The sequence below is a fragment of the Erpetoichthys calabaricus genome, chromosome 8 (genome assembly GCF_900747795.2).
Source record: "Erpetoichthys calabaricus chromosome 8, fErpCal1.3, whole genome shotgun sequence".
NCBI classification, from domain to species: Eukaryota; Metazoa; Chordata; class Cladistia; order Polypteriformes; family Polypteridae; genus Erpetoichthys; species Erpetoichthys calabaricus.
The window spans coordinates 177455925-177469472 of NC_041401.2; the positions used below are offsets into that span (position 1 = coordinate 177455925).

Below are 13548 nucleotides of genomic sequence, written 5' to 3' on the forward strand. Positions count from 1 at the left end.
TCTATCTAAACTGTTGCCAAACTTAATCTGTACACTGTTGTTTAGACACAACTTAAAATTTGATGACATGCTTAGAAATAAAATTTAATGAAAATTAAAAATTTAGTAACACAGCTTACACGTTATTAGAGTCAAATGTCAATGTCATGTCCAAGTGCCAGTACCCTAGTAGTCTAGTAGCTGCTCATTTACAATGGAATAAATTATAACCGAGGTTAGAATGAAAACCTCACATGATTGAAATGTTCCATTAACTTAACAATAAACTATAAATGTTCCATCCTAATATGAAAAATTCCTATCCTGTGCTTTATAACTTTATATCATCATACTAATAATTGCAGCTGAAAACCACTAATTATCGCTCACACCGACGACCAGAGAACAATAAAACATAATACATAGTCAGTCAGTTATTGTCCAACCCGCTATTTCCTAACACAGGGTCATCGGGGTCTGCTGGAGCCAATCCCAGCCAGCACAGGGCGTAAGGCAGGAACAAATCCGGGGCAGGGCGCCAGCCCACCGCAGGGCACACACACACACCAAGCACTCTAAGGACAATTTAAGATCGCCAATGCACCTAACCTGCATGTCTTTGGACTGTTTGGAGGAAACCCATGCAGACATGGGAAGAACATGCAAACTCCATGCAGAGAGGACCCGGGAAGCAAACCCAGATCTCCTTAATGCGAGGCAGCAGTGCTACCACTGTGCCACCCACGCATAATACATAATTGTGGACGAAAAAGGCACACTGAAAAGCAGGCAGATAAGGGCGGAGTGGTGGCTCTGAGGCTAAGGATCTGCGCTGGTATCCAGAAGGTTGCCATTTCGAATCCCCATCACTGCCAAAAGAGATCCTGCTCTGCTGGGCCCTTGAGTAAGACCCTTAACCTGTAATTGCTCCAGGGGCGCTGTACAATGGCTGACCCTGCGCTCTAACCCCAAGGGGTATGCAAAAACTAACAAATTTCTAATACGAGAAATCGTATAAGACGAAATTAAGAACAAAAAAAATATATATATATATTTTTCTCAATTCTCTTTATTATTCATTCGGAGTCACAGTAAGTAGAGATTCAAAAGAGAATAACTTATTGCCGCAAAGCTCAATTGAACCCTGATCAAAAGCCAGGAGAGGTTTTTTATACTTTAGCATCTCATGATTAATAAGACAGAAAGAACATCCTTATCAAAACAGTAAAGTTAAACAATATGTCTGTTGAGCTAAGCATTATCTGTGTTTTCAAAGCTAAGCACAGGAGAGACGCCTTTGCATAAACTACGTGTACTTTCTGCAGCCTTGTGACCTTGTCCCTGAAACATTCACTCTGAGAAAGGGAAAACAAGAAACAGCTTAGATTTTATTCATGTGGACACTATTTCTCCTGAACCCTGGAATAACATATTTTTGTTAGTTCATAAGCCAAAGCGTCTCTCACTGGCAAGTTACAAAATAGTTATTATAAAAATTCTAATTTACTAAACACACAAAATACGTGGTGCTGAGGAGAACATTCTTCTTCTACATAATCTAAACTAATTATTAGTACCAAAGAGTTGAAATACTATATATGAGATAAAATAAATTGCAATAATGTACAGTATATGCTAACTGAAATGTAGCAGTATTGAAACAGAAATCGGCAAAAGGCAGTTTTGACCAAATTTTTCGCTGCAACGTTGTGTACTGACAACTAAAACAACTTGATGACGTAATACAGTATATTATATAGGACTATATAAATCGCAGTACCAGACAGATACTGTTTAGTAGTTTAGAAAATTAATTTTAATGTCAAACAGTAACCAGTTTATTTCATGAAATGGCTGGCCCATGAGCAGACCAGAGTCCCTGGCAAACTGGGCATTATCCAGATGCCCTAATGGCCAGTCCGCCCCTGTCTGTTATACCACGAACCAAAGCCAGTATACATATATAAGAGTGTGTTAAAGTCACACTCACCCCAAGCGAGTGTTCCTGCGCTCCAGACAGTGTTGTGCAGTGGGCGGGTGGCGTGCCATGAAACTTGGGCAGACAGGTTGAGGGGTTGGGAACTTACATATCGCGTTTGAAATGAAAGTGCATGGAGATCATGTCACCCAACCAGCAAGATTAAGTTACCACAACGTCATTTTTGGGTTTTTTTTATTAGTGAATTAATGAAATGGAGCTGAAATTACAATAGTAAGCTGAAGTAATTACTATTATTATTGTGTCAGCACAATGTATTAATTCCATCCATCCATCCATTTTCCAACCCGCTGAATCCGAACACAGGGTCACGGGGGTCTGCTGGAGCCAATCCCAGCCAACACAGGGCACAAGGCAGGAACCAATCCTGGGCAGGGTGCCAACCCACCGCAGCAATGTATTAATTAAGGTTTGCAATTCAGAAGGTTAAACAAAATCATTAAATTTGAATTTTTAACTTGTAAGCATGCATTTATTTAAGTATTGCATTTAATAATAATAATAATAATAATTCCTGATATAGAGCATGTGTCTCCTGAACATTAACATGACTGCTAACTTTGTGTGTGGCTATCAGCAATGGAGACAGAAATAATGAACAAGTAACACCAAAGCTCATCTTTATCTATACATGTCAATCTGGACAAGTACTTTTATTATCTTGTCAGTTTCCCAGAGTTTTTAAATCAGTTTTTGCATCTCACGCATTGAAGAAACCAATAAAACACTTGTCAATTAAGCCAGCAATATCCACACAACTCATTATAATGGTCAGCTATATACGAAATGAAGTGCCTGCTGTGTCATCTACATCCAGAAAAAAGATTTTCTTTTCATCTTCCTTCTGCAGGGCCATCTTAACATCATCACAGCCCCTTGTGCAAAGCAGTGCGTAGTGTTAGTAGAGTTTTTGATAGCAAAAGGCATCAGAAACATTATGGGCCCCTGGGGCCCGCAGCCTGTGGCCATACGTGAAGACGGCCCTACATCCTCGATCTCCTAAAGAAGCATCAATAAAACAATTATATGCCACAATTCCAGAAAACACAGATAGTGACAAAGTGGGCTGTCAAGGTATATGAGTGGACTTTGCCAACAATTGTGTACATTTTCTAAAGCTGCCCTTATTGACACAATCTCGGCTCTCATGACGTCCCCTGGCCGCTGACTCCCGACAGCAGAGCAGTGAAGTTTCATTTATTGGAGTAATTCCTTTCTTTCTCTCCATTCCACTGTGCTTTGCCACTTGACATGGGGCACCCTCGATATGTGCCACTCTCACATCAAAATCCAAATCCCTCTGCTGTAAATAAATAAAAAAAAACAAATAGGTCTAACCTCCTCATCATGGCATGTGGCCTGACTTAAGCCATATCAGAGAAACATTCCAGCTCTCTCCACTTCTAATCCTTCTGATTTTCTCTCAAAGTAAATTACTTAATTGTCATGAGAGCCTGCTAGAAGCTTTATTATATAGGAGAAGTGAATAGGGTTCAAGTGGAACAGAAGTTAGCAGGAAAGTCAGAACTGGTGATTAGAGACCCCCCATACCCCCCAACCCCCCCCCCCCCACCGGTGCTGGCAGAGTCCAAGGATGTGTACAAATATGTGACTGATAATGTTAATGATTAAGCAGTGTTGAGAAACAGGATACTTTAAAAATTGCTGCATTTCCTTTTGAACACAGAGATGGTTGACTGATCAGCAGCATTTGGCTTCTGTGGTAAGTCAATTCAGAGATTTTGTACTGATAGAGGGTACCCCGACTGTCTATGCTTCCTGCAGTAGACTTTACTGTGTTTTTGATTTTGATGTAGGATTGCATTTCCACACAAGTGTTAGATGCTTGACTATTTCATTGTGTAAAAGGAACAGAAATGTTTGCACAATTGTGTGTTGTTGTTTCACCTTTAGTAAAGGGTGGTGTATCAGTTTTATATTGCATTGCACATACAGTGTTGTTGAGGGAAAGGTGGAAAGGAGCCTGGGAGGATATTTTCTCATGGATTTTAAACTGCTAGCTATACCAGTGGATGGTGGACAGCAGCAAACACTGCTGAAACTCAGTTGGCACACATAATGTAAAAATATTTTAGAAATTGGCTCTGTATTCTATTGTATTTATCCATTATTGAACTCCCTTAATCCAAACTGAGGGCTACAAATGTCACAGCTTATCCCAGCAGCATCTGGCACAAGGCATGAGCCAAACCTGGACAGAAAATCACGGCAGCACAGGGCACATTCACAGACACACAACCATACTGACTCGTAGTTGGTTAACTTAGAGTCTCCAGATAATCTAACACACGTCTTTATGGAGAACAACCAAAACACTGGTAGAAACAGCTCTGTGGCCCAGAGAGCAGATGCATAATCAACGCAGACAGTGGCCAGGCTGGGCTTCACACCCACAACTCAGGAGTCCTGTAATGTTCACCACTATGCTCCTGTGGCCAGGGAGAGGGAAGTCTGGGCGTCTCTGCTCAAGCTGCTGCCCCCGTGACCCGATCTTGGATAAGCAGAAGAGGATGGATGGATGGATGGATGGATAATACGCTTTATTTATGTAGCACATTTCATACACTGAAGGACACTTTACAATTCAATAAACACATTAACAAGATAATAGAAATTAAATAATATGAAAAACAAGAAAATGAATAATACTCATTGAAGAGATGTATTTTTAACAGGAGTTTGAAATAAATAATAGATCTTTCCTTGCGAAGGCTGAGAGGAAGAGCATTCCAAATTTTAGGGGCTATCACACTGAAAGCTCTGCCACCCATAGTTCCTAGCCTGTATTTAGGTGCAGTGAGTAAGTTAGCATCCGATGATCTTAATGCACAAGCAGGAATGCAAGGAAGCATCAGCTCAGATGAATAATGAGGGGCTAAACCATGAAGGGCTTTAAAGGTGAGAAGAATAATTTTATTTTTGATTCTTGAAAAGATGTAAGCAATGCAAATCATAAAGGACAGGAGTGATGTGACTGATTTTTTAGTGTGTGTAAGTAGACATGCAGCAGAATATGTGGTAAGCTATTGATATATTTAGTCAGGAGGCCATAAAGCAGTGCAGTGATGAAAGCATGAATGAGTGTTTCAGTATCCTTCACACTGAGGAAAGAATGCAGATAAGCAAAAAAGCTGTCTGTACTATTGAGCTAATGTGTGGTTAGAAAAGTAAGAAGCTGATCAAAGATGACACCCAAATTACGGATTGATGCTGAAGGTTCAACCAGGATCCCATCGACATCAATTTTTAGCCCACGACAGGTAGAGAGGACAGATTTGGTACCAACTAATAAGAGTTCTGTTTTATCAGGATTAAATCGTAAACAATTAACTGTCATCCAATGATCGATTTCGCGAATGCAATCAGTCAGTGCAACAGGTGAAGATGCTGCAGTTGCATCCACACTTATATAAAGTTGTGTGTCATCGGCATAGCACTGGAAGGTCAGACCGTACTGACGAATAATCTCACCTAATGGCAACATATAGATGTTAAAGAGAACTGGACTTAGAACTGACCCTTGAGGGATACCTTGTGTGAGGAAAGTAGTGATAGATTTGTTTTCCATAATGAAGACGTAGTACTGGCCATCACTGAGGTATGATGTGAACCAAGAAAGAGCAGCACCAGAGAAACCAGTAACTAAAAGTAGTGTACAGTTTGACAAGTACAGTCCTAATGAGGAGCAGACAGCGACTTTAAGTACTAATTAGATAGATAGATAGATACTTTATTAATCCCAAGGGGAAATTCACAATTAATTAAAATGTGGAATTAAAAGGTCTCTACTTTTATTCTGAAATTTACCCTGATAACTATATAAAACCGCTTGCAGTGATGTACTGCATTAATGGAACAATATAAAATAAATATTGATTGATTCAAAGTATCGTATAGTAAATCAGATGGCTGACTTTCAACTACTCCTACCACTAACTCATATACACACCACCCACCACTTCACTGGCACACGTATGGAAATGACTGTGGAAATTGTGATTTGTAGAAAGACTTAAAGTGCCAGTTAAATTAAAAAAATTAAATAGATAAACTAGTAATGTTTATTTTCCATTCGCCAGTTGCTTTATATTACGTGGATTCAGGCAATGTTCATTTTCAAAGATGTTTTAACAGTTTTAGCTACTTTTATCTGCAGATATTTTAATGAACCACTAGGCTTCACATTTTATCTCAAACATGCCTCAGCCTCGATTAAGGAGTCTCCTGTTTTTTGTACTTAAGAGTGCCATCTTCTGTGTGTAACTGCTAAATGCAGGGCCTCTCCATGAATACCAGTGCTTCAAAAACACCTTGGGTATTAGGTTTAAATTTGCTGGGATATTTATTTTTGTGTTAATTTTAAAGCTGTTGAGAACACAATTTCATTTAAATTCAAATGTATGTTAAACACTTCCATTCATATGCCTGTCATGATGTACACATTTAAAAATATTCATATATATATAGTGATAAAAATAACTCGCAAGAAAACTCAAAAAGAGTTGGGGAATGAAACCATATATTGTCAGGCAAAGATGAAAAAAATGTGGTCAAATGAATCAAAATAGATCACAGAAGACATCGTACATTCTGTTTAGATAGATAGATAGATAGATAGATAGATAGATAGATAGATAGATAGATAGATAGATAGATAGATAGATAGATAGATAGATAGATAGATAGATAGATAGATAGATAGATAGATACTTTATTAATCCCAAGGGGAAATTCACATACTCCAGCAGCTAAAAAATATTAAATTAAAGAGTAATAAAAAATGCAGGTAAAAAACAGACAATAACTTGAAAAATGTTCAACGTTTACCCCCTCAGGTGGAATTGAAGAGTCGCACAGTTTGGGAGAGGAATGATCTTCTCAGTCTGTCAGTGGAGCAGGACAGTGACAACAGTCTGTCGCTGAAACTGCTCCTCTGTCTGGAGATGACACTGTTTAATGGATGTAGTGGATTCTCCATAATTGATAGGAGCCTGCTGAGTGCCCGTTGCTCTGCTACGGATGTCAAACCGTCCAGCTCTATGCCAACAATAGAGCCTGCCTTCCTCACCAGTTTGTCCAGGCGTGAGGCATCCTTCTTCTTAATGCTGCCTCCCCAGCACACCACTGCGTAGAAGAGGGCACTCGCCACAACCATCTGATAGAACATCTGCAGCATCTTACTGCAGATGTTGAAGGATGCCAGTCTTCTAAGGAAGTACAGGCAGCTCTGTCCTTTCTTGCACAGAGAATCAGTATTGACAGTCCAGTCCAATTTATCATCCAGCTGCACTCCCAGGTATTTAATAATAATAATAATAATTCATTATTTATAGGTCTGTGCCATCTGCACACAGTCACCTCTGATGATCACGGGGTCCATGAGGGGCCTGGGTCTCCTAAAATCCACCACCAGTTCCTTGGTTTTGCTGGTGTTCAGGTGTAGGTGGTTTAAGTCGCACCATTTAACAAAGTCCTTGATGATGTTTCTATACTCCTCCTCCTGCCCACTCCTGATACAGCCCACGATGGCAGTGTCGTCAGCAAACTTTTGCACGTGGCAGGACTCCGAGTTATATTGGAAGTCCGATGTATACAGGCTGAACAGGACTGGAGAAAGTACAGTCCCCTGCGGCGCTCCTGTGTTGCTGACCACAATGTCAGATCTGCAATTCCCGAGACGCACATACTGAGGTCTGTTTGTAAGATAGTCCACGATCCATGCCACCAGGTATGAATCTACTCCCATCTCTGTCAGCTTGTCCCTAAGGAGCAGAGGTTGGATGGTGTTGAAGGTGCTAGAGAAGTCTAGAAACATAATTCTTACAGCGCCACTGCCTCTGTCCAAGTGGGAGAGTGATTGATGTAGCATATAGATGATGGCATCTTCCGCTCCCACCTTCTCCTGGCATGCGAACTGCAGAGGGTCGAGGGCATGTTGGACCTGTGGCCTCAGGTGGTGAAAGCAGCAGCCGCTCCATGGTCTTCATCACATGTGATGTTAGAGCGACAGGCCGGAAGTCATTCAGCTCACCAGGACGTGATACCTTTGGGACTGGGGTGATGCAAGATGTTTTCCAAAGCCTCGGGACTTTCCCCTGTTCCAGGCTCAGGTTGAAGATGCGCTGTAGAGGACCCCCCAGCTCTGATGCACAGACCTTCAGCAGTCGTGGCGATACTCCATCTGGACCTGCTGCTTTGCTGGCACGAAGTTTCCTCAGCTCTCTGCTCACTTGCGCTGCTGTAATTGTGGGTGGGGATGTCTCTCCTATGTTGGTATCAGCAGAAGGATGTGTAGAGAGTGCAGTACTCCGAGGTGAGAGTGGGTTAGGGTGGTCAAACCTGTTAAAGAAGATGTTCATTTGGTTTGCTCTCTTTACGTCTCTCTCGATGGTGGTACCCCGCTTCGAGCTGCAGCCAGTGATGATCTTCATCCCATCCCACACTTCCTTCATGCTGTTGTTCTGCAACTTCTGCTCCAGCTTTCTCCTGTACTGCTCCTTCGCCGCCCTGAGCTGGACTCGGAGTTCCTTCTGCACACGCTTTAGCTCATGCTGATCACCGTCTTTAAAAGCCCTTTTTTTCTGGTTCAAAAGGCCCTTGATGTCACTTGTAATCCATGGCTTGTTGTTAGCATAGCAGCGTACAGTTCTTACTGGAACTACAATGTCCATACAGAAGTTGATGTAGTCAGTAGTGCAGTCAACAACCTCCTCAATGTTCTCACTATGTGATCCCTGCAGGATATCCCAGTCTGTAGTTCCAAAACATTGTCTCAGAGCATTCTCAGCCTCCGGGGACCACTTCCTGAATGATCGTGTGGTTGTAGGTAGGACTGTCACATGGTTAAAGTCTCCAGCGATTAGCACAAGTGCCTTGGGGTGCTGCGTTTGTAACAGCAGAATGGATGATGTCACTCGCTATCTCCACGTCCGCCCGAGGAGGAATATACACGATGACAACAATGACGTGTCCAAACTCTCTGGGCAAGTAATAGGGACGCAAAGTTACGGCCAAAAGTTCGATGTACCTGCAGCAAGTGGAGACTTTGACTTTGACATGTCCAGAGTTACACCACCGTTTATTAACATAGAGAGCGAGTCCTCCTCCTTTGTGCTTCCCACAGGTACTTGCGTCTCTGTCCGCTCTAACTGTGCTAAACCCGGGTAGCTCCACATTAGCATCTGGGATGGTGTTAGTTAGCCACGTTTCGCAGAAACACAACAAACTGCATTCTCTGTAGGTTCTGACATTTTTCACCAGCGCAGCCAGTTTGTCGATCTTATTTGAGATTGAGTTCACATTCCCCAGAATAACAGAAGGCACCGAAGGCTTAAAACGCCACTTTCTCGCAAGCCGCTTCATTTTTAGCTTAGTGCCGGCTCTGCTGCCACGATACCGCCTTCTTACCTCGTCAGGTAAACAGGGAACCACACCGGCACTGGCATTTGTTCTCAGCGCTCGAAGTTGAGTACTTGAATAGGCGAGTCTCAGCGTGTAAAAATCCATGCCCACATTGTAAAAGTAAGTGTGTCCAGGGAACAAATCCACATAAAATAAAGTGGTAGGAGTGATCAATAAATAAAAATACAAAAATAAAAGTAGAAAAATACACATACACATATAGTCATACACGGAGCTGCTGAAAAGGCTGCCACTCTCGGCGGCGCCGGATGTTGAAACGTTTTAAGACGTTTTTATAGACAAAATGGTGGAAGGAAATGACATGGTGGAATTGACATGGTGGAAATGATGTCATGTGGAATGGCCGGAAGTGGCACCATTATGGCAGCACCGGAAGTGATGTCATCAGAGATGCTCGGAAGTGACGTCACAGAAGTTGTGTGTGGTGTTGTTGCAGCCATTTTGTGAACCCAGAAGTAAAGTAGGTGCATTCTTATTCTTCTTCATTTTTTTCTGTCGGCGAAGAAAAACAGACATCGGCGCTCACAACCAGCCCTCCACCTTGCAAAGTAACACTCACCTTTGGACTTGATGGCTGCTTCCTAATCACGCATGTGTGACAATATATATAGTATATAAACAGGATTTCCAGAAGATTCTGGAGTGTATCTGTGGGAATTTGTGTCCATTCAGCCAAAATAGTATTTGTGAGGTCAGGTACTGATTTTGGACAAGAAGACCTGATTTGCTATCAGCGTTCTGATTAATCCCAAAGGTGTTCCATAACATTGAGGACAAACGCTAGACAAGCTCTGAAATTGTCTTCCATCCACACGTGTGTGACAACTGAAAAGTACTCAGTTAATTGCATAGTACTTCTGATACATTTGATTAACTGAGGCCCATTGTTTTAGAAAATTAAACGGGAGAAGCCAGGTATCACAGCTAGTATAGATATAATTTTAAATCTTACAATCTAATTTTATATTTTGTAATCATTCTTCCAGAAATACATTTGTGTGTCACTAAACTGGAGCATTTGTTTTTATAAATATCCATATATATAGTATATAAACACACACATATACTATACAATCAAAGGTTTGTGGACACCACACAATCATACCTATGTAGGAAGTCACATTCTGATGTGGCAAAAATAAGAAGTTCTGATTTCTGCCCAGTCATTACAACTGAAAATTCTCAAGAGTGCAAATAGGACCACCAAGAGTGAAAGGGGAAACGTGAATACTCTGACCCATAATAACAAAAACATTGTTCTTTTATATTTAAAAATCCAGAAACAAGAATAGAAACAAGGAAGATCAAAAGGTATGCGTAAAATTGAAACCAAAACCAACCACTAAGAAGTCCTAGATTCAGTAATGAACAAAGCTAAAATCCTTAAACAAAAGATAAAAAAAAACAAAACAATTACAACAGCCAAAAATTCATAAATCCAAAAAAAGAAATAAACAGAAGAGGAGAAGAACAACAGAATTTTCAGTAATAACACAGCAGCCAGCTCATGACCTTCTGAGAGTCTCACCACTGTGACTTCAGGGGAACATCTAAGGGCTCAATATGTAAGAGATAAGGGACACAAGTCACATATACATAATTGACACAATAATTATATAATGTTATAAAATATAAAATAAAATGATATTCTTAAAACAAAAGAAAAATTATATTCAATAACAAAGTAATATTTAAAAGACAACAAAAAAACTAAATGAAGAAACAAAAAAAGAAATCTGACTGAGCCGGGAACAAAACTCCATGGTACGTGCAGGCTGTACACTGACAGAGACTGAGCTCCGATTCAAACCCAGCATTCTGGGCGCATCACTGCCAACAACTGCACCACCTTTCAGGCAAATTCATGAAGTTCTTAAAACTTGTAAGCATTACATGGATACATATTCCCTTCTGCCCGAGTACATTTTCTTTCAGTACTCCAATTTTCTAGCACTTTCCAAACACATTCATGCTAGGCAAACTGGGGTCTTGAGACTTAAATTGGCACTGAATGATTGTGTGTGTCGTGCACTCTATGGGTGCCCTGTCTTCCATTGGTTTATGCCTTGTATCAGATGTTGCCCAGGACTGGATCCAGTGCCACATGTCAATATGGCTGGAAAAAAATATTGTCAAAAAACAGGTGGAAGGAAGGTGGCCAGGTACGAGTGTAAAGGTAATTGCGTAAGTGTGCCTTATTATGTCCTTGGTTGGCTGCCGCCCTATCCTTAGAACTGCCAGGATAGGCTATGGCTTCCCGCAAATATAAATCAGAAAAGGCAAGTTCTGAAAATATATGGATTGATGCTAGAACTGCATTTTACTGGCTAATAAATAGCCTTACGTGGCAGTGAGTAGACGTATATACAACCTGTGATGGGTATTAACACTTTCTGAACATAACATTTCCTTATATTCCAGCAGGTGTACTGAGCTGCCTTCTGCCGACCTGGTTTTTCATCAGAAACACTCTGGAACTACACCTTTTTAACCAGTAACCTGTTAGTAGTTTCAGTGCCTTCTTAGTCTCCACCATGATTCTGCTGGAGTCAGTGAAAAAGCTATCAGCCTTGGCTCATCTACTTCAAAAAGAACTGCCATACTCCATATCTGTAGGATATATTCTTTTTTTTCTAATATGACTTTCTGCCTTAGACTGCTGAAAATGTTTACAGGTACCCTTGGAGGAAGCCATAATGATGCATATAGTGTGTTTGGACAGTTATGGATCCAATAAGTGATTAACTTGATGAGCTCTAACAGATCTGTCTACTGTCACAAACTTGATCACAAGCCATAGCCAGGTTTGGGGCAGCCACCTGTATATTATTGTCCTGGCTGCAAAATTGCAAACAAAAAAGATAGCAATGGTGTCCATAAATCAGAGTCCAAAACAGAACTGAGGGAGTAGGGGAAAGGTGGAGGCTTTTAAAGGTCGGGATAGGAAGTGACGTCAAAGGGGCCAGGATCGGAAGGGTCTTCAACCAAAGGCTCGGGCCCGGACATGACATCAAGGGGGGCTGGAACCGGAAAGGTCTTCATGTATAGGTTCGCACTTGTCAGTGACATCAACACGGCCAGGTGGAATTTCCCGTGAATGGATCTGCAAGGAAGCGAGAATAAGAATCAGTGCACTCTGCCACATCCCGGTCTGATTCGGAGTTGCTCTCATTCCAGCCCTTTAGCTGCCTCCCATGCGCACGTGTGTGACACTATACTTTCCACTAAGTAAGAGACTAACCTTTGCTGTATACATGTCAAGATTTTTTCAAAAATAAAGTGAGCAAAAATTGGTCAGCGGTTTGAATCCTGCACCGTACTCTATAAACAACAGGCAACGCAAGATTAAAACAAGTCCGCACTACATGTTTAGCTCTGCTGGACTCGTAAATTATTGTAGGTAGTGCAACAGTTTCAAGAGCTCTGGGCAGAAGCATTCCACATAACTAACTTTTAATTGAGGTTAACAGATATTACAGAATTTATTAGTCACTAGCCTGTCTACAAGCCAGGTAAAAGAATAAATTTAAAAATATTTGATATCTCTAGCCACACATATACTGTACCTTCGGCGTTGTGCCTCAGTATCATCGTGCATCTTAGCCTCTGTAGCCCAGCACATTCATATAAAGCCTGAAACTTTCTGTCATTCTTGGGCACATCACTCACCTTCTGTCCACTTTTATACTTTGTGTCTTTGAAGGTGACTCTCAGCAGGCCTCCTATGCCTTTACTCCTCTTGGTTTGTGTCACACTCACACTTCCCCTTTCGATTGAGTCACCAAAGCTGAAGTGACCAATCAGATTGCTCTGAGGGACTGCATGCACACATATCTTAGTGTTTTACTACATAGGGTAAAGATTTTCCAAGAACAAATGAGTTCCCAAATCACATGTACGAATCAATTCTTAATTGGATTTGGCAAAGCTAAATAAAGTTATTAATCTCTTTGGTAAGCAAAACATTGAGGCACTGATTCATTATTGTTACGTGTACCTGTTATGCACTAAATTATCACTTAGTTCCACTCGTACTGTTCAGTGCATAGTAAGCTTCTTCCACCTAATTTCTGTCTGTGGGGACTTTTTCTGCTTCACCCCATTCTATATCAATGGTTTTGAGGTCT

General features: G+C 41.1%; 1 protein-coding gene across 4 annotated transcripts in view; it reads left to right on the forward strand.

The window, feature by feature from the left end:
- The window catches only part of LOC114656318 (glycine N-acyltransferase-like protein 3), a 63778-nt gene that overhangs the window by 40976 nt on the left and 9254 nt on the right, over positions 1-13548 (forward strand). The window contains exons 1-2 of one of the 4 annotated variants that reach the window (XM_028807890.2): positions 3618-3701; positions 11843-12033. The exons of 1 other annotated variant lie outside the window; for it this stretch is intronic. In XM_028807890.2, the coding sequence (XP_028663723.2) occupies positions 11956-12033 (78 nt within the window). In that variant the 5' untranslated portion in view covers positions 3618-3701; positions 11843-11955. Of the gene's footprint in view, positions 1-3617; positions 3702-11842; positions 12034-13548 lie in introns of those variants that run through there. 2 more of the 4 variants (XM_028807892.2, XM_051930220.1) reach the window with 2 other exon arrangements.